Source organism: Chelonia mydas, chromosome 12, assembly GCF_015237465.2.
Source record: "Chelonia mydas isolate rCheMyd1 chromosome 12, rCheMyd1.pri.v2, whole genome shotgun sequence".
NCBI classification, from domain to species: domain Eukaryota; kingdom Metazoa; phylum Chordata; order Testudines; family Cheloniidae; genus Chelonia; species Chelonia mydas.
Window position 1 is genome coordinate 970857 of NC_051252.2, and position 20695 is coordinate 991551.

The 20695-nt window shown below is 46.0% G+C and overlaps 1 protein-coding gene across 14 annotated transcripts in view; it reads left to right on the forward strand.

Annotated features, from left to right (window-relative positions):
* Window positions 1-20695, forward strand: part of WDR59 (WD repeat domain 59) — an 88563-nt gene that overhangs the window by 2606 nt on the left and 65262 nt on the right. For 2 of the 14 annotated variants that reach the window (XR_006285085.1, XR_005222304.2), the window contains exons 1-3: window positions 3743-4004; window positions 14211-14260; window positions 17053-17188. Coding sequence is in view for 8 of the 14 variants with exons in the window: in XM_007064534.4 (XP_007064596.2) it covers window positions 3951-4004; window positions 14211-14260; window positions 17053-17188 (240 nt within the window). In the remaining 6 variants the exon portion in view is untranslated. Of the gene's footprint in view, window positions 1-3704; window positions 4005-14210; window positions 14261-17052; window positions 17189-20695 lie in introns of those variants that run through there. The other 12 variants (XR_006285084.1, XM_037878193.2, XM_007064534.4 and 9 more) reach the window with 11 other exon arrangements.

Here is a 20695-nt window from a genome sequence, read left to right on the forward strand (position 1 = left end):
GCAGGAGGCTTCTGGGTACATGTCTGGCTCTGTTGATCTGTTTCCTTATTTCCTCGTGCGGGTATCGTAGTTTTGAGAATGCTTGGTGAAGATCTTGTAGATGTTGGTCTCTGTCTGAGGGGTTGGAGCAAATGCGGTTGTACCTCAGCGCTTGGCTGTAGACAATGGATCATGTGGTGTGTCTGGGATGGAAGCTGGAGGTATGAAGGTAGGCATAGCGGTCGGTGGGCTTTTGGTATAGGGTGGTGTTAATGTGACTATCACTTATTTGCACCGTGGTGTCTAGGAAGTGGACCTCCCATGTAAATTGGTCTAGGCTGAGGTTGATGGTGGGGTGGAAACTGTTGAAATCGTGGTGGAATTCTTCCAGGGTTTCCTTCCCATGGGTCCAGATGATGAAGATGTCATCAGTGTAGCGTAGGTAGAGAAGGGGCGTGAGTGGACAAGAGCTGAGGAAGCATTGTTCCAGGTCAGCCATAAAAATGTTGGCATATTGTGGGGCCATGCGGGTGACCATAGTGGTGCCACTGGTCTGGAGGTATATATTGTCACCAAATTTGAAATAATTGTGCGTGAGGATAAAGTCACAGAGCTCAGCAACCAGTTGTGCTGTGGCATCATCAGGGATACTGTTCCTGACAGCTTGTATTCCATCTGTGTGTGGGATGTTTGTGTAGAGAGCCTCTACATCCATGGTGGCTAGGATAGTGTTTTCTGGAAGATCACCAATGCATTGTAGTTTTCTCAGGAAATCAGTGGTGTCACGGAGATAGCTGGGAGTGCTGGTGGTGTAGGGTCTGAGTAGAGAGTCCACATATCTGGACAATCCTTCAGTGAGCGTGCCAATGCCTGAGATGATGGGGCGTCCAGGATTTCCGGGTTTGTGGATCTTGGGTAGTAGATAGAATAACCCCAGTTGGGGCTCTAAGGGTATGTTGATTTGTTCCTGTGTTAGTGTAGGGAGTGTCCTGAGTAGATGGTGCAGTTTCTTGTGTATTCCTCATTGGGATCTGAGGAAAGTGGCCTGTAGACTTTGGTATTGGAGAGTTGTCTGGCAGCCTCCTTTTGGTAGTCAGACCTGTTCATAATGACAACAGCACCTCCTTTATCAGCCTCTTTGATTATAATGTCAGGGTTGTTTCTGAGGCTGTGGATGGCATTGCGTTCTGCATGACTTAGGTTATGAGGCAAGCGTGTTGTTTTTCCACAATTTCTGCCTGTGCACGTCAGCGGAAGCATTGTATGTATAGGTCCAGACTGTCAGTTCGACCCTCAGGAGGAGTCCATGTGGAGTTCTTCTTCTTGTGCTGTTGGTGGGAGGGTATCTGTGTATCAGTGCGCTGTTCAGTGTTATCTTGAAAGTATTCTTTGAGTCAGAGATGGCGAAAGTAGGCTTCCAAATCACTGCAAAACTGTATCATGTTTGTGGGGGTGGTGGGGCAAAAAGAGAGTCCCCAAGATAGGACACACTCTTCTGCTGGGCTGAGTGTGTATCTGGATAGATTGACGATATTGCTGGGTGAGTTTGGGGTGCCACTGTTGTGGCCCCATGTGGCAGGTAGGATTTTAAACAGCTTACAGTCCTTTTTTCCTTTGTAGAGAGGTGAAGTGTGTAATGTAGATCTCCTGTCTTATTTTAGCAAAGTCGGTTTGTATGGAAGGTTGGTTATTTATGAGAGTCTCCAGGTTGGAGAGCTCTTTTTTGATGTTTTCCTGTTTGCTGTATTTGTCTGTATTTGCTGTTTGTCTGTATTTTGTGTCATGCACACACAAAGCACACTGTGTCAGGTCTTAATTAAAATAATATTGCATCCAGACCATTGTAAAAATGTCCTGTCCTTGTGCACTTCCTCCACTCTGCTGGAGATTCTAATAGATTTTATTGTAAGGAAGTTTTTCTTGATAGTCAGCCAGAAAGTTTCTATTTGAATTCATCCCATTATTACTCTTAGGTCTTATGTTCTTTGTAATACTTGAAATAATTCCTCTCCCTTCCTGTCACTTACACCATTCAAGTATTTGTAGATTTTTGTCATGTCCTCCCTTTGTCCCTGATTGTGCAATTGTCAGTAGGGTGCCATGTGGATATAGAGGTCTACTCTATATACATCTCATTGCAGAATTTGGGGCCTCAGATTGTGACACACAACCAGGAAAAAAAAAAGCAGTGACTTGGTGATTTGATATGGTATGATTGAGTGAAATAATTTTACCTTTCTCAGATTCCTTATGTGCAACAGGGCTAGATTGAAAAAATCCCAAATTAGCACTAGTAGGACCATTTTAGAATATTAACACCAAATAATTGTTACAACCTTATTTACTTTTCATTATTTTTATTTTTTGGTTAGTTTTTGCATTTTACTTGGCTTCCACTATGAAAAGAGACTACTCAATTTTATTTAACGTTATTTCCTAGTTAGTTTCACTTTCAGGTTCTCATATAGAATAAATCTTCAGCATTGCAGTTGCAAACGTTGGCCCCAGTCCTGCAAATATTTAAACACATGCTTAACTTTACTATTACAGTAAAATATCAGAGTTACGAATACCTTGGGAATGGAAGCTGTTCGTAACTCTGAACAAAACGTCATGGTTGTTCTTTCAACAGTTTCAACTTGATTATCATACACATTGTAAGGAGAGTGATCACTTTAGATAAGCTATTACCAGCAGGAGAGTGGGGTGGGGGGAGAGAAAACCTTTTGTAGTGGTAAACACCCATTTTTTCATGCTTTGTGTGTATAAAAAGATCTTCTATACTTTCCACAGTATGCATCCGATGAAGTGACTTGTAGCTCACGAAAGCTTATGCTCAAATAAACTGGTTAGTCTCTAAGGTGCCACAAGTCCTCCTTTTCTTTTTGCGAATACAGACTAACACGGCTGTTACTCTGAAACCTTTCAACAGTTTACAACTGAACATTGAAACAGCTTTGAAATTTTATTTGCAGAAGAAAATGCTGCTTTTAGCCATATAAATTTAAATGAAACAAGCACAGAATCAGTTTCCTTCCCTTTTTAAAACATTTTTTAACTTAAGTTTAACACGGTACTGTACTGTATTTGCTTTTCTGTAGTTTTCTGTGCTGCTGCCTGATTGTGTACTTCCGGTTCCAAATGAGGTGTGTAGTTGACTGCTCAGTTCATAACTCTGGTGTTTGTAACTCTGAGGTTCTACTGTATGAGTAATCCCATTAACCTCAATGGACCTACTCATGGTAGTAAAGTTAAGCACATGCACATAGACATTTTTACAAGATCAGGGCTGTGAGCAGTTTTATTAATTTTAGTGGGACTACTAATTTAAGCAAAATAAAGCATGCATCCAAGTGTTAGCAGGTTTGGGACCATTGTAAGGTAACGTTGAAACCCAAACACAAAACTATTTTTATTTTTAATCCCATTAAAGCAATTTTGTAAATACCAGCTTTTGTCAACATTTTTTATTTTAATAATTTTTACAGTACCTAAATTCAGGGCCTAACCTACCAACCAATAGCCTCTTAACCAATGGCAAAAAAATACCTAAAGAGGAAAATATTTAGGTAACTAAAGAAAACTGCCTCGCTGCTCCTTCCATGAGCTCAGCAATGCAGTACAGGGCCCTGGGGAAGATGATTACACGCAGAGAGAGCTAGAGAGGGGTGACAACTTGTGCTCTGAGTGTGAGTCTCCCAATAGTGGGTGTTTTTTTCTTAAAGCCCCAGCTCCAGGAGTCATGGGATCCCATGACGCTCACGGCCGGAGCGCTCCCTGCTACGAGCGGCCAGGCGCCTTGACCGCACAGGCTGGTGGGGAGGAGCGCGGCTGCGCGAACGCTTCTCTGAGCCCTGCCTTGGGACACCGGGACTACATCTCCCAGCAGCCCTTGCGCTTCAGGCCGGGGGCGTGCGCAGTCGCGTCTCCAATACCGCCCGCCTCAGCGGCGTCGCGCGGGGCGGCCAAAGATGGCGGCACGCTGGAGCAGCGAGAATGTGGTGGTGGAGTTCCGGGACTCGCAGGTAACAAGCCCCCGCAGCCTCCGGGAGAGCGCATGCGCCACGGCCCCCCCCCCCCCGGCCAGGTCCGTGTGGGGAGCGCCCTGCTTTCCCCCCCTCCCGTTGCACTGGGGCCGAGCGGGGAGCCCGCCTGCGGAGCTCCCCGGCACACGGGCCCCGCCAGGGCTCGGATCCTCCCGCGCAGCCCTCGCGCCCCTCTCCCAGCCCCCTGCGGGTGGGGCGGGCTGCTGCCTGGGCAGGGCCCAGCGCCGCGATGCAGCCGCTTCTGGGGAGCCACCCAGCAGCGCGGTGGCGGCGTTGCTCCTGCCAGCGCCGGGCACTGCAGCCCCGCAGGGACAGGGCTCGGCTCGGGTCTGCAGGGGTGAGCAGGGCACTGGGCAGCTGTTTAACAGCCACAGCACTGGGCAGAGATGTGGGGCGGGTAGTGAAGAGTCCGTGTCCAGTCGGAGCTGCAGGGACACTGTCAGCTTGGAGGCATGCTGCCATTGCCTTGTCTGCGCCGCCTCGTCCTGGGCGTCGCTGATGTCGCTCGGGGTGTGAATACGCCACCCCGGAGCCCCCCGGGCGTAGACAGCGCTTCGTCGGCTGGAGACGCGCTCCTGCTGGCACAGGCCACGTGGACGCGGCGGCCTTACAATGGCATGGCTGTGCTGCTGCAGCCCTGCCGTGGGAAGGTGCCGTGTAGCCCCTCTTTGTCGCTGGGAGGGAGCTCTCCTGGCGACAAAATAAAACCACCCCCAACCAGGGGCGATCGCTTCATTGGTGGGAGAGCGATTCCCCCCAGCGAAGCACTGTCCACACTGGTGCTTTTTGTGGTTAAAACTTTTGTTGTTTAGGTGTGTGATTTTTTACACCCCTGAGCAACAAAAGTTTTATTGCCAAAAGTGCCAGTGTAGACAAAACCAGAGCTACCCGCTCTCGCAAAGGTAGAGTAATTAAGTGGACAGGAGAGCTCTCTCCCATCGGCTTGGACATCTTCACCAGACGTGCTACAGTGGCACAGCTCCATCAGTGCCGTTGTAGCGCTTCTACTGTAGACTAGCTCATAGAAATGCAGGAGTGGAAGTCATGAGGTCATCAAGTCCAGCCTCCTGCACTGAGGCAGGACCAAATCTAGACCGATGCATCCGATGAAGTGAGCTGTAGCTCACAACAGCTTATGCTCATATAAATTTGTTAGTCTCTAAGGTGCCACAAGTACTCCTCTTCTTTTTGCAAATACAGACTAACACGGCTGCTACTCTGAAACAAATCTAGACCATCGCTGACAGTTGTTTGTCCAATCTGTTCTTAAAAACCTCCAATGACAGAGATTCCACAGCCTCTCTAGTTAATTTGGTCCAGCATTTAACTTCTGTGACAGTTAAGAACTTTTCCCTAATGTTTAACTAAATCTCCCTTGCTGCAATTCAAGCCTGTTACTTCTTGTCCCATCCTCAGTGGCTAAAGAGAACAATTTCTCACCCTCCTCTTTATATCAACCTTTTATATAGTTGAAGGCTGTTATCATGTCCCAACTCAGTCACCTCTATTCCAAACTAACAAACCCAATTTTTTCAATCTTTCCTCACAGGTCATGTTTCTAGACCTTTAAACATTTTTCTAGCTCTCCTCTGGACCTTCTCTGATTTGTCCACATCTTTCTCAAAGTGTGGTGTCCACAACTGAACACAATACTCCCAGTTGAGGCCTTATCAGGGCTGCCTAGAATGGAGTAATTGCTACTTGTGTCTTGCTTAAAACACTTCTGCTAATACATCCTAGAACGATCACTTTGTTTGCAGCGTGTTACATTGTTGACTCTCATTTAGTTTATGATCCGCTATAATCTCCAGATCCTTTTCTGCAATATTCCTTCCTAGAGAAACAAGGTGGGTCAGGTAATAATTTTTTTTTTTATTGGACCAACTCTGTTGGTAAGTGGGGCAAACTTTCAAAGTACATAGGGCTTTTCAAGAGCTCTCTCTCACCATCAAAAGTTGGTCCAATAAAAGCTATTACTTCATCCAGCTTGTCTCTAATCTCCTGGGCTGACATGGCTACAACACTGCATACTCCTTCCTAGGCCATCATTTCCCATTTTGTACTTGTGGAATTGATTATTTCTTCCTAAGTGAAGTACTTTATCTGTGTCCTTATTGAATTTCATCCTATTTATTTCAGACCATTTCTCCAGTTTGTCAAGATCATTTTGAATTCTAATCCTGCCCTCCAAGGTGCTTGCAACCCCTCCCAGCTTGTTATCATACACAAACTTTATAAGTGTACTTTCTATGTCATTGTCCAAATTATATTTGAAGATATTGAATAAAATGGACTCAGGACAGATCCCTGTGGGACCCCACATGATATATCCTTTTAGCTTGATTGTGAACCATTGATAATGTGCACCCACCTTGTAGTAGGTTCATCTAGGCTATATTTCTCTAGTTTGTTTAAGAGAAGTCATATGAGACGGTAACAAAAGCCTTACTGAAGTATAAAATCATACTTCTATCAAGAATTTTTTTTACCTGTTGTTGTTACAGTTAACAACTGAGATGCCTGTAATTAAAATATTAGAGAGAAAATTCTCTCTTTTTTTGGTGGTACTTGCTATATAGTCACTTTCAGGGTTTCCTTTGAAATGACAGTCATTTTCCCCCGTTGTTTGTGTGAGGCCTTCAAGCAGCAGTAGAGAGAGAGAGAATCCTAGAATATCAGGGTTGGAAGGGACCTCAGGAGGTCATCTAGTCCAACCCCCTGCTCAAAGCAGGACCAATCCCCAACTAAATCATCCAAGCCAGGGCTTTGTCAATCCGGGCCTTAAAACCCTCAAAGGAAGGAGATTCCACCACCTCCCTAGATAACGCATTCCAGTGTTTCACCACCCTCCTAGTGAAAAAGGTTTTCCTAATATCCAACCTAAACCTCCCCCACTGCAACTAGAGACCATTACGCCTTGTTCTGTCATCTGCCACCACTGAGAACGTTTAGATCCATCCTCTTTGGAACCCCCTTTCAGGTAGTTGAAAGCAGCTATCAAATCCCCCCTCATTCTTCTCTTGTTTAAAAAATAAAATGTAATTGCTAAACCACAAAGTTTGGCAGGGATACTCAATAGCGGGTGTATTAGCTGAAACTACTTTTAATTCAGTTGTAGAAACCTTTTAAAGTTAACCCTTTAACTTTTTCAAAACAAGTTCTTATTAAAGTAAAGTTGAATAAAAATGTGAGCAGTAAATTGGGTTCCCCAGGTACTTTTAGCGATATTATTTTGTTTACAGCATATATTTTTAAATGTGTTGGTGTCTCTTTAATCCAGGATTTGGGCAAGATCCCAGAGTTAGGCCTATTTTTTTGAGAGATGCCTTGGAATCATTTATGACCATAAGTGTTCAAGGCCTTGGTTTTATGTTTTCTTCCAAACTACCAGATAAGACATACTTGTATCATTTTCCCCTTCTTTCAACATGCTTACCCTAGGTTTATTTTTTAACTCTTGGCTCGCCTGCCTAGCCCCTTTACTTAACTGCCGGGTGAGTGACTGACTCCGTCAAAGTATTTTCTGTTTCTTTCTCCTGAAATGGATTTTGGTAATCTGGACAGTTGCTGCTGGTTTCAGTGTTAGTGACCATCACAGCTACAACCCTTGCAAGGTGATGGGGATCTAAGCATGGCTGCAATCTGCAAAAGAGATTCATGGTGAATGGAAATGAATGACCAAGTTGATACGTAGAAACCTGGCTGCTTTCCTGTCCTGCACGTCTATTGCATTTAAGGTTCTTTTAATAAAATAGCAGAAAGATCTCTGGCAATAATCATGGTAGGAAATCCTCTTGGCTTCATTTCCTTGAAATCCTTGTGTGAAAGTGTAGTGACTATCAAATATTTGAACAGCCAAGATAGCTCTGTGCCTGCTAAGCAACATATTTTTAAAAACTCATAACCTCTGTTGCCAAGAAAATGAGCATTTTAAATTGAAGTTTGTTGCTAAGCATCCCATGTTTTGCTGAATGCGTACAATGCATACACTTAATCAATTGAGAATAACTTTTTTATTGTTTTTGCTCAATTGCTGATCATATATTTATTCCTCTTATTAAAGTGACTATACGCAGAGTTCTAGTATTTTTGTCCAGCTTAATCATCTAAAATCTGATGTGCAAATTATATCTTGTTCATTTAGCCATAACCCATTTAAAACATTTGGGGAACACACCCATGTCTGACGTGCTGATTTACTGTTTCTGTTACTGCTGGGGTTGCTGGTGAAAGCAACATTTAAATTATTTTCTATGGCAGTTTATCTCTAGTCTATATTGTTCAGTTGGGTTTGAGTGGAAGAAAATTGGGGGCCCTCTTTTCAAGAAAACAAGAAGGCAAACTTATATTTTGGAAGCTACTACTTATAGTGAAACCCTCTTACAAGTGCATCCAAATGCAGATGTTTTAAAATATACCACATAAGGAAACATGCTTAAAAGAAGCACTAGCAATTGCAACAACAGTTGAACACAGTAGCTCTGTCTGTTACAGTTCATAGAATATCAGGGTTGGAAGGGACCTCAGGAGGTCATCTAGTCCAACCCCCTGCTCGAAGCAGGACCGATCCCCAACTGCACCTGTATTCTCCCTCTGTGGTCCAGCAAGAGTTCCCACTTTTAGCTTCTAGTTCCCCAGCAGTCACCTCTTTTGGGTGGAGACTCGTGCCTCTGTCCCTCCTGAGCTGGGTATTTCCAGGCAGCCCTCACTGTGAATTTCCAAGTAAAGCCAGGATGCCTAAGCAGGGCCTGCTTTACTCTTCGTCTTGGAGACAGAAAACGGTGTAATTATCACAGTTAAGTTAGCACACAGCTCTTTCTAAGCAAGCACATTTACTCTTATGGTAAAAACATTACAGAGAAAACATATTAACACAATAAAAGAGCCTATATTGCACATGCCAATAAGCATACCAGAGAGCACCCCAACTCCAACAAGTGGTCTAGCCAGTAAACAGTCCTTTAAACCCCACCAGGGATTATTTCTGTGGTTACAAATTCATAACCCCTTTTGCTCAGAACAAGGCGACAAACTGGGCCACGTCCTTCCAACCCTTCCAAGAAAGGACTTCCCCTTCTCCACTTAGACAGATGGTCCTGTTCATCAGTAGGATCAGAAAGAAGGCCCTGAGTCTGTTTTAACTCAGGCTGTTTAACCAGAAGTCCTTTTTTTGTCTGTTGGTCCATGGAGAATCCAGTTTGAACCTGTATATGCAAACCTCCCCAAGTGGTGATACTGCTCTGGTGGTTTTACAGCTGGAGTGAATTTACCTAACCAGCCCCCCTGTTTGTTAGAGCTGTGGTCCCTCTTCCCCACGGAATTACATGCAGTCCCTGGCCGCAATGACAGACCAACTTAATTCAGTCAGGTTTGTGCAGGATGTTGCAGGAAATTACCATCTCTGTCACGCTACTTCTTTAGGAACAAAGGTGTTGAGTTAATATGTTTTCAGTGTAATGAATCTAGCCTACAGCCTTCTTTGTTTTACATCTTGCATTCCTCCATCTCTTCCTATAATCAAAGTATTAAAGAGGTCAAGTTTTGAGAAATGAACATGGTGCCGTGGTGAAGAATTGCTTCCAGAGAATTGATAATGAGATGAAGACATTCGCCTCTAGTTCACTTGTTCAGATCTGGTCCAGATCAGGAGAGAGCAAATCTTACCACTTGACAGTTTATGTGAAATGAGTCGGGGGTCTCAGTCCTCTTCCTTGCAGATAGATTTCAACATGACAGTTGTCAATCTTAATAGAGAAGCTGAGGATTAAAAAGACTATGGAGGCTGAACCTACTTCCTTTCTCCTGGAGCTGTTTCTTGCAAGTCAGCAGCAAGGCCCACTGGTCGATTTAGGAACTGGCACTGCCTGTTCTAGGAGTAGAGGACTTCAGTCCCCAGGGCTGGTAGGCTGGCACCTTTCACTAACGCTGAACATACTCATATGGTTTGGGTTTGGGCCTGTATGGGTAGGGCTGTGTGAGAGCTCTGCTCACAGCATGTGGTAAAACACTATAACTCCCTAGCTCTTACAGAGCACTTCTTGGCAGTAGATCTCCGAAGGTTTTACAAAGTCAATCCTCAGTATCATTATCCCCATTTTACAGCTGGGAAGCTGAGGTTCACAGAGGTGAAGTGATTTTCTGGGGTCACCCTACAGACCAGTGACAGCCTGCATCTCATCCATGTTCTATCCACACTGCCTCTGTGACATGAACATTACACAGATGGCTAAAGAGCAATCTACAGACAAATAACACTCAGCACTTACAGCCCATAGAGCTCCTCACTGCAGCCAACCTGATGTCTAATACCAAAGCATTACTTGTGGAAACTCCAGGCCACAGCCTACAATACTGTATCTCTTAGCAGAAGGCCATATAGCAGATTAAAACCTGGAGTGTCTGCAGGCTACATCTCCTCCCTGAAATTGAAGGAGCTTGTAATCTGTGCCCTTTGATCCAAATGGATGTGGCCCATAGGTTCTTGGCAAGCTGTCAGTGCAGCCCAAAGGTGGGTTAAAATAATTTTTTTCTGATTAGCTGTCAGCGTGCAAGACAGTGAGCTAAGCTAAATAAGTAACTGGTCTCTACCCTCCAAGAGCTTACAATTTAAACATAGTTTATGCTCCAATACGTCTGTTAGTCTATAAGGTGCCACAGGACTCTTTACTGAATCTAAAGATAGTGCAACCATGGAAAATCAAGTCTGTCTGCTTCCTGCAAAGTGGAAAGCAATAGTTACGGTACATCCAAAAGCAGATAGCATTCGGGGGTATGAAAAGGTGCTTTCTGAAGATAGAAGAGCAGTAAAGATGTTTGGGGGGTGGGGGATGCTGCCTGTGCTGGTGACTAAGCATTCCTTTCAAACATGTAATAGTTTGAACATACCTATCCAAATAAGCATTAATGCTAATTGCAGCAATTGCAGGTAACCTGAGAATTTAGTCTAGAGGAAATCTGTCTTAGTTTTGCTCAGAGCTGCGTTCTGAAAGGTCATGTTCTTGGCATGCAAAACCTCTGCAACGAATTTGACAGTGAAGTTTTACACCCAGATTCGAACCTGTAATACTGGACCGGCTATCTTCCTATCAAGTGACCTCATTTGTGACGCTGACAGAATGGTCGTCCAGGATGTGAGACTGTATACTGGCGCTTTGTCCTGTTCTCGTCAGTAATTAAGTTTTATGGCATTGAAATTTGTCCTAACAACACTTACTCACTGTCTACAAATGCAGTATACCGATACATAAAGTGTTAATTACAACCATATATGAACGGTTTCTAAATTGCAAAGAACTTTTTAAAACAGGAACAGCTGACTAAACCTATTTTAAAAACCTTTGTACAAGATGACTTGAGCTTTGAATTATTGGCGTTCTCCTGTCTCCTGGGAAAGATGGACAAAGTACCAAGAGCATAAGGTTGCTCCACTCTAGCTGTATTAAATACCTGCCAGTTGACTAGTTCTTCATCAGACCAAAAGCGCTTATGTCAATAATGGCTTCAGCTGTTTTCCTCTTCATTTTTCGTAAAAGGAGCTATTCTAGCTATTGTGATAGAGATGGCAATTTCCTGTTATATCTTAGGGAGACCTTACTAATTAAGTATCTTTGGAGTCCATTGTATTAAATGAATAGTTCATATATTATTGTGGGTCGGGATTGCATGTAACCGCTCGAGGGGGGAGATGTGACAGATGTGAGACCTAGCATTTCAAAGGGCTATCTTGAACAATGTGTCAGACAAGAATGGGCTTTTGTAACACAAAGTGTCAAGTGGATTTCCTGGGGAATATCTAGAGCACTGATGGTCAAACTTTTTGGCCCGACGGGGATAGAAATTGTATGGTGGGCCATGAATGCTCACAAAATTGGGGTTGGGGTGCAGACTCTGGGGTGGGGCTGGGAATGAGAAATTTGGGGTGCAGGAGGGTGCTCTGGGCTGGGATCAAGGCGTTTGGAGAGCAGGAGGGGGATCGGGGCTGGGGCAGGGGGTTGGGGCATGGGGAGAGGCTCAGGGGGTGCAGGCTCCAAGCTGCGCTTACCTCAAGTGGCTCCTGGAAGCAGTGGCATTACCCTTTTCTGGCTCCTACGCAGAGGCGTGGCCAGGCGGCTCTGCACGCTGCCGCATCCGCAGCCCCATCCGCCCCATGCATCCCCATCCACGGCTTCCGGGAGCAGCGTGGTGTGGCCCCTGACCCAATGCCCCAGCCGGAGTGGGGCCGAGCCGCATGGTGTGGCTCACAGTCCGGCTTAAAACGGCTCGCGGGCTGTAGTTTGCGCACCCCTGATCTAGGGGGAGGTGAATGCAAATTCCTCACCTCTGATTATGCAAAAACCCAGCCTTTCGAAGCTAGGCCCTGAGGAGCAGGCCACTGTCTGCTGATCACCTGTTACATGAGGCCAAGATTAAACTATTCATGGTGGTTCTTGATTCTGAATCTGTGCTAGTTATGAACCTGTAACCATGGGGAAAACCCAGTTGTGAGTTTTGAAGGACTGACACCTACCAGAGCCCTTGTTGGAGTTGGGGGTGACCTCTGATAAACTTTTTAGCTTGCAAGTAGGTTCTTTTAGTCTTCTAATATGTTTTCTCTGTAATGCTTTCACCTGAAGAGTAAAGGTGCTTGCTTATAAAGAGCTGTGTGGTAACTTATAACTGTGGGCTATCCACAGGGCACAGCCTCTGGAGAGAAAGCAAAGCACAGATGCTGGCCTTTTAGGCAGACTGGCTTGCTGGGAGTATCAGAGGGTGGGTAGAAAACTGTGCAGCCTTTAAAGAAAAAAGGAAAATAATGCAGCTTTCTACCCAAGAGAGGTGATGGCTGAGGAGCTGGGAACTTAGAGTGGGGGCCCTTGAGGGACCACTTGGGGGAATACAGGTACAGTTGCCCTGAACTGTGACAGAAATATTGTTGCAAATTCTCCTCCCCTATGTTACGTTGCTGTAAATGTCATAACACACTTTATACTAGTAATTCTGTTTGCAGTTCTTAACTGGAGTCCAGGGGGATAGATTTAGCCCTTGCTATTTAGGGTACTAAATAACGGAGTCCTTTTAAATTCTTAGCTTCAGTGTTTGGAGAAATGTATGAGACCCACTACTAGCCAAAAGACTCAACTTACCAGCCAGAACAAAACAATCTGAACACTAAAAAAATGTAGGGAGGGCAGCCAGACTACCCTGCTCATAGGTTTGCCCAGCCCGGCAATAGAGTAAAACCAACATATATATTTATTCTTTTTTCTGCTGCCCAGTTGGTAGCTGTGAAGCTGACCAGAGGCTTGTTAATTTCACACTGACACTGCTTGGCAAAGCTCTTAGCAGCAGTAAAAGGACAGGAGCTAGCTAGCTGGCTGCAGACCTAGGAAGATGGCACTGTGTTGCTTTACAGTTGGGTCATATTCAGAAGCTTATCTTTGAAACCATGAGAGCTAGAAGTTTTTTTAATTACATTTAAATGATATGTAAATTGATGGTTTAGGCCCTTGGCTATTCAGATAAAGCTTCCTATGCACCGTTAGCACGTAGATGTCAATTTTTCAAAACCTGCTTCATTTTCTCTTCCTGCAGAAACTTATCTGCCAGTCTGTTCTGTCTCAATCTCTTGGAGGGACTTAGGGGTCTCTTAGTTTCCATCAATACGAAAGTTAAACATAAAGAAGACTCTGATATATCTTAGCTATCTTCCATTTGTGCATGTCTGGCCTACAGAAGTGGTCACACTTTACATACGTGCAGGATTGTAAAAGATGTTCCCGGAATAAAAGCAGGGTTAACATTTTTTAAAAGCTACTTCACAACAGGAACAGAACCACATTAATAATAATCATTAGAGAACAGTGATTAAAAGGTTTCATCTGTGGTTGCAGAGTTAAGGGAAAAGAAGTAAGCTTTCAGTGCTTGCAGCTGTGTCTGTCATATCTATTCTTCAACCTGCACTAAAGAGACAACATCTTCACACTACCTTCATCCTTCAGATCAGCTCCCCATCCCAGATTGTGATTTGTGGGAGGAAGATAATTCTTCTATCCCTGATGTCAAGCAAGCTTTGCTTCCACCCTACCAGCTTGGGCCGCCTTAAAGATAAGCAGGCAGGCGTTCCTTCAGGATTTCAATCTTGCACATAGCTTTGTTTGACTGGAAACGTAAACTGATGGGTGTAATTTAGTTTTTTCTCTTTGACAGGCAACTGCTATGTCAGTGGATTGTCTTGGACAGCATGCGGTGCTCTCAGGGTGAGTGTGACACTCTCCAATAGAAATTTGTGGCAATCTCTTTCAGAAGTCAAATCAGTGACCTTCAGGCTGATCTTGATTGAAAAGCTGATGTACTGTTGGAGGAGGGTGAAACTGAATTCTATTCAGAGCTTACTGGGTCACGTTTCCAACGTGATAGAGAGGCAAAAGACAGAAACACTAACTCAAACACTGTTACTGTTTCTGCAGTGGATGCTTTCCTGATGACACCAGTGGAGTCTTTGGAGTGTCACTTAACTAGTATGGCCATCTGGAATTCTGTTTGAAGTACAGATCACTGATGGTTTTCTTTAGAATCATAAATGAATTAATAAGCTCTTAAATTATGCAAGTGGGTGGGAGATCCTGTATTTTGCTGTCAATATCCCTGCCAGGTGAATCCATGCAGTATGGTCAGCTAAATTAATGCCCCAGTTTATCTTACCGTGGTTTTCCAAAGTCCAGCTCCCCCACCCCACTCCTTACCCCTCATTTCCTTTTGTATAGGACCCTGGTGTATCACTTCCTTGTGTGGCAAGTTATGCGTTAGGAACTGGAGGCAGTGGTCTGAGAGCACCTGACCCCTCTGTACATTGGCCCTTGCCTTCTCTGCCTCTGGATCCTGCAAGGAAACATGAGAGAAGAGTAGAAGTGGCTCTCTGATAAATTAGGACCTAGGCTGAGCACCCCTTGGGCTCTGACTTTCCCCGAGTGTGCACCACAAAGTCAGGCCTCCAACAAATGAATTACCTATTTGAAAAGTGCAAAGCCCTGTGCTTACGCACTGGAGCACCATCGCCACATATGGAGAGACTAGTCAGGTTATACCAGGCCCAGAGGAGGTCAGAACAAGGATGGGGAGCAGCTACCATCATGGTCCTCCAGTGATATGTGAGGGCATAACCCTGCAGAATGCATGTATGGTCCTGCAGTTCTGGTTGTTGAAAGAAACCCTCTAGATTGGCATGGTAGCAGGTGCCATAGATATTTGGCTTTCAAGGCACCTGCTCCCTTTAGCACTATGACTCTGAAGCCTCCTGAGTGGCTGCTGTTTAAACTGCTTGGGCTGCATGTGTTTTGCTCCCACCTGTCATATTACTTTGAGCTAGCAACTCACTGCCATATGCTAATGGCACATTACCAGCCATTAGCATGTTCTTTTCAAAATGAAAGATGCGGCTGCAGCTATCTGGCTGACTCCACAGTTGTGCTCAATGGTTGTTCCTCCCTCTACTGCTCCTGTCTCTCTGTCTTTAAAGCAAAAAGACAAAGTCTGTGGATACCCATCACCCCACCCCACCCTCAAGCCTGCCTGTTTCCTCTTTGTAGTCACATTCCTCAGTGCCGCTTTGTCCCCAGCAGTGTCTGATTTGAACAGCAACAGCAGGCCCGGCAGTCAGTGTAGGTCTAACTCAGCGGTGGGCAAACTATGTGGCCCGCGGGACCGTCCTGCCCCGCCCTTGCACTCTTGGCCTGGGAGGCTAGCCCCTGGCTCTTCCCCTGCTGTTCCCTCTCGGAGCACGGCGGGGCTGTGAACTGCTGCTGCTCTGAGCGGCATGATAAGGAGGGGGCGGGGGTTGGATAAGGGGCAGGGGGTTCCGGGGGGCAGTCAGGGGACAGGAAGTAGGGGGCAGTTGGATGGGGTGGAGGTTCTCAGGGGGGCGGTCAGGGAATGGGGAATGGGGGGGCTGGATAGGGCGTGGGAGTCCCAGGGGGGTCTGTCAGGGGTCAGGGTTATGGATAGGGGTCAGGGCAGTCTGGGGGCAGGGAGAAGGGGGATTGGATGGGGGTGGGGTCCTGGGGGGCCTGTCAGGGGGTGGGGGTGTGGATAGGGGTCGGGGGGGCAGTCAGGGGAAAGGGAGTGGGGGGGGTTGGATGGGGGGGTCCCGGGGGGGTGGTTAGGGCCGGGGGTCCTGGGAGCGGGCAGTCAGGGGACGAGGAGCAGGTGGGGTTAGATGGGTCGGGGGTTCTGAGGAGGGCAGTCAGGGGGCGGATGGGGGCGGGGACCAGGCTGTTTGCGGTCCACAGCCTTCCCTTCCCGGTCCTCCATACCGTTTCTGACCCCGATGTGGCCCTCGGGCCAAAAAGTTTGCCCACCCCTGGTCTAGCTGGATACCACTCCCACTTGCACATTTTGATTTGCTCATGCCAGGAACACAGCTAGCTTGCCTGCATTTATAACGGCTTAGGGGGCAGCCCTGCATTTTTGAAAATCTGCTGTGTGTGCCACACCCACAGCTGAGCCCATTCCCATGCCTCTGTCCACCAGCATGTTCAGCACCCTGTGAAAACCATGCATATGCCTGTCTCCCACACGCCTTACACTTCTGAGAATGTAGCCTGCGATGATTTTAAAAGGCTTGGTTTGCAAAGGAAACCCAGCCGTCTTCCTGTTCCTCCTCTTGGCAGTGCTGTCAGAGCGCCCAGAACAGCTGCCTGCTTACCGTACATCTGACCTTTGTGTGATCAGTAATAAGTAATTCAGGACATTCCAGCGCCAACCTTTTGTAGAAGTAACTTTAACAGTCCTGATATCGTCTTATCTTTTCTGTCTCTCTTTGGATCCTCTCTAACTTATCAGTGTCTCCAGTCTGATCCTTTCTACACTTTTGACTTCACACACTTACCAAAAGGGGATTGAGGGAATTCAGTGTTTGCAGGAGTAACTTTTATTTGTGCCTTATCAAATGCTTCTCTTTTTTTTTTTTTGGCATGATAGGCAGATTGTTAGTACAGCTTGGTTTCAGGCCAGCCATGATAATGCAGGCTCTTTGTGTGTATGTACCTTGCAGCCGCCGTTTCCTCTACCTAGTTAACCTGGATGTGCCAACCGAAGGTCACCGCAAGATCTCCCGTCAGAGCAAATGGGACATTGGGGCAGTGCAATGGAATCCACATGACAGCTATGCACACTACTTTGCAGCTTCGGTGAGCTCACTTTTTAAACACTTACATCTCCATGAATGCCCTAGTCCTGCAGTTGGATCCACACAGGTGGAACTTTTGCTTCTACTAGGCTAGTGGGGCTCGGGAGCAGCAGAAGTGGAGAGGTCACCAGCTCCTGAATTGTGGCCCAGCCCCTGAGGCCCCTTCTGCTTAGGCCCCACCCTCATCACTCACCTTTATGCCAGTAAAAAATGGGAGGGCAGAGCCCTCCCACTCTTAAAAGTGATGGGGCCATGCCCCCAGACCCTTTCTGTTCCAGCACCCCTGACAGGGCTCTGTGCAGGCACAAGAATAGCATATATATGCACATGTGTGCAAATCAGATTGCAAGATCAGGTTTTATGTTTGGTTTATTGCTGGCAAGGTGGTAGTTCTTAGTTACTGGTCAGTGGATGATGATTCTAGATGTCTCTTATTTGTCTTTTCTAAAGAACCTTCTCAAATAGATCAGGCTCACAAATTATCATTATCCAATAGGGAATGGTGGGCTCTGCATTTTTTTAACCCCTCCATTTTGTTACATGACTTACAAGTGTGTTAAATTTCTTGCTCTGTACTATTTTGTTCTTGGCATTGCTGATGGGATGTGGTTCTTGACCCAGTCTGTAAATAAAGCTGATCAATATTGGCTTATCTCCATTACAAACACAGGAGGGCAAAAAAAAAGAGTTGGGGTTTGCAAATGGGCAAAGGACTGAGTTTTGTCCTGAAGTGACTGTCACACTGAAAGTTAAGGTGGTTTTAAAATAAAAAAACGGAGACACTGAGGAATCATCCTACGTTGGTTGCTCTGACCCATGAGACAAATGACAGGCATCTTATCCATGCCTTCAGGCAGCTGGCTCTTCCTGAATAGCTTACAAAAAGGTGCCCTTCACTACTGCTTTTTGATATTTACAGCCTGTGATGATCACAAGCAATAATACCTGGCAGCCCAAAAGCAATGTTAGTTGCAAGCCAAGTAAGAGGCTTCTTTTCAAATGCAGGCTGAAAAAGGAATGCATTGTCCTCGCAATGCTGGTTCCAGCAGCAAGCCAACTTCCTGGGAATGCTGTAGCTAAGCAGTGTGAGCTTTGCTAACTCCCAGTGAATCAGGGGGTCCCTCCAGGCATCCTTGCCTTCAGAAGAGCAGTGCTAAAGTTCTAACCCAGCGTCCTTGAGATGCAAAGAGCATCCTTTTGCTCCCCCATAATAAGCTGTAGTTTGCACCAAGCCCGCCTACAAACGAATTCCATTGCGTTTCAGTGTCTTGGTAATAGGTTTATAGGTATCCTCATTGCTGAAGCAGGTCAGGGAAGGAGTTCGCATTAGGGATCAAGTGGCGGCATCCCCACCTCCAGGCCAGAGGACCTTCCTTTTCTCCCTTGTTGTTATTGGCTGATGTTCCGGTGGCGGTCTGGAAGAGGGCTTTCCACGGGCTAAAACTTACCCTATCTAATTTGGAGGCAGGAATGCTAGAATCCTTCTCCTTGAAGTCTGTGCAGTGTTCTATTGACACTTCTGAAGTCTTCATTGGTTTTCAGGACTCTTTGGAGATAGCCCTCTCGAGTGAACTGCACCTTGGGTGGCCCTTTATGGCTGTGCGCAGGGGGTGTGAAACACCATCACTCTGACTTGGGAGTCATTCACGTTTCTTTTGTGTGCTGTAAATGACTGCAGTCAATGCAGGCAGAGAGGTCCATCCCAGGGTTGCTGGAGGAGGAGTTCTTATTTTTTGGCTTCTTCCCAAAGGAATCCACACACACGTTCTCTCCTTGTCCCTGGCTCTGACTAGAGTCTGGCCTGGGAAAGTTCATGCCCTTCTGTTCCTGGGACGCTGTTATTCCCCCGCCTTCAGGATAGTGACAAACATTCCTTCAAGAGGGGTGAACAGACCCCTCTGAAGCCATTGTTCATACGTGCCCTGAGGAGTGGTTGTTGGGAAGCACTCGCAGTGTGCAGCTGTCGCTCTCTGGAACCAGGAGCTGTGCTGCCAAAGATGCCACCTTCTGGCTGACATGTGCCACTGAGGTCCTGAGACACCTGCTGACACATCCTACAAAGAGATGAGGTGGTAACCGTGGTGCCCTGGCCAAATTCCACTGCGGACTGGTATTCCACCTCCCCCAAATCCCCCTACGCTTTCCAAAGGCTGTGGGAGTCTCCCTGTTCTAAGCCCACGTATAGAGTTACTGTCACTGTTAAACAGGTGCCACATTCCATCACAGAGCTGGAGGGTTGCGTTTCAGTGATGGGGAAGTGTGTTATCCATCTGTAAATACCGAGCTTTGGAATGAATAGTGCTGCATAAATGTAAACTACCTGTACTCTGCACTATTATTGTTTCCATCAGATGTCTGTACTGTTAAAACAAGGGATAATGCAGATAATTAAATGGCAAAAGCTTTGTTAATGCAGAGTTAATGTTCTCGGTGATACCTCGTTCCCTTCCAGAATGTCAGGTTCAGTGAAGCTCAAACTTCTGAAAATCGGGCAGAGTTGAGCTTAGGTCATGTTCAGTGGACTGTTGCTTATCCACTTGCACTATCCAGCTGGTGGGAAACATTGAAGCTAATAATCCTGTTAACTTCTTTGTCTGTACATGCTCAGTGTAATTGGTTAGGCGCAAGAATAAGCGCAGGAGGCTTGCAATGAGCCCTTTTTGAAATAGCATTTAATTTGATTTCCCCCAAAAGAGCTCTGGGTGCTGTGGTGTGATGAGCTGAGCCCTGGTTTTATCTCTGTCTGCGAGTAAAAGGGAGGTTGCCAGAATCTGTCAGCTTTAAGAAAAGCTGTTTTTTTCCAGGAGCTTTATCTTGGGAACCCCTTGGCCAAATGGGGCCAAATTTTGGCTCACTAACAAAACCCCACAGCCCCATGAGGCACACTGAATTTCAAGGCAATCTGATTCTAGAGAACTTAGAATCAAGCTTTAAACAGAAAACTGGTCTTAACTCTAGCGAAGCGGTCGCTCTGCTGTAACAAGAATGAGTCTTGGAACCACACTATTATTTATTAGGTGTATTACAGTAGTGCCTCAGAGCCCTAGCCATGGACCAAGACCCTGTCGTGCTAGGAACTGTACAAACACAAAACAAAAAGACAGTCCCTTCCCCAAAGAGCTTCCAATCTAAGTAACAGTTCCAGGGAGATACTTACCATAGATACACCTGGGTCATCCTTGTGATCTCCAAACAGCAGTGTGAGCTAGTGCCTCATTCCCTTAGCCAGAAGGAGTGGGGAGCACCCTGAAATGCTCCCATTGTAGCAGTCACTCCTTCCTGTTTGGCAGTGGCATGGATGGGTGTTGGGGGACCTCTACCCACCTGTCATTTAAAACTCCAGGGTAAATCTGTATAGAATGCAAAGGAATTCCTGCAGGCTGACTCATGGCTGCCGGTAGTTCGAACACCACACTCTGGGTCCAGAGTAGGACACTTAGGGAAACATATGACCTTGGGATTTTGTCTACATTCCTATTCACCTCTAATTTTGAGTGAATTGAAGCAA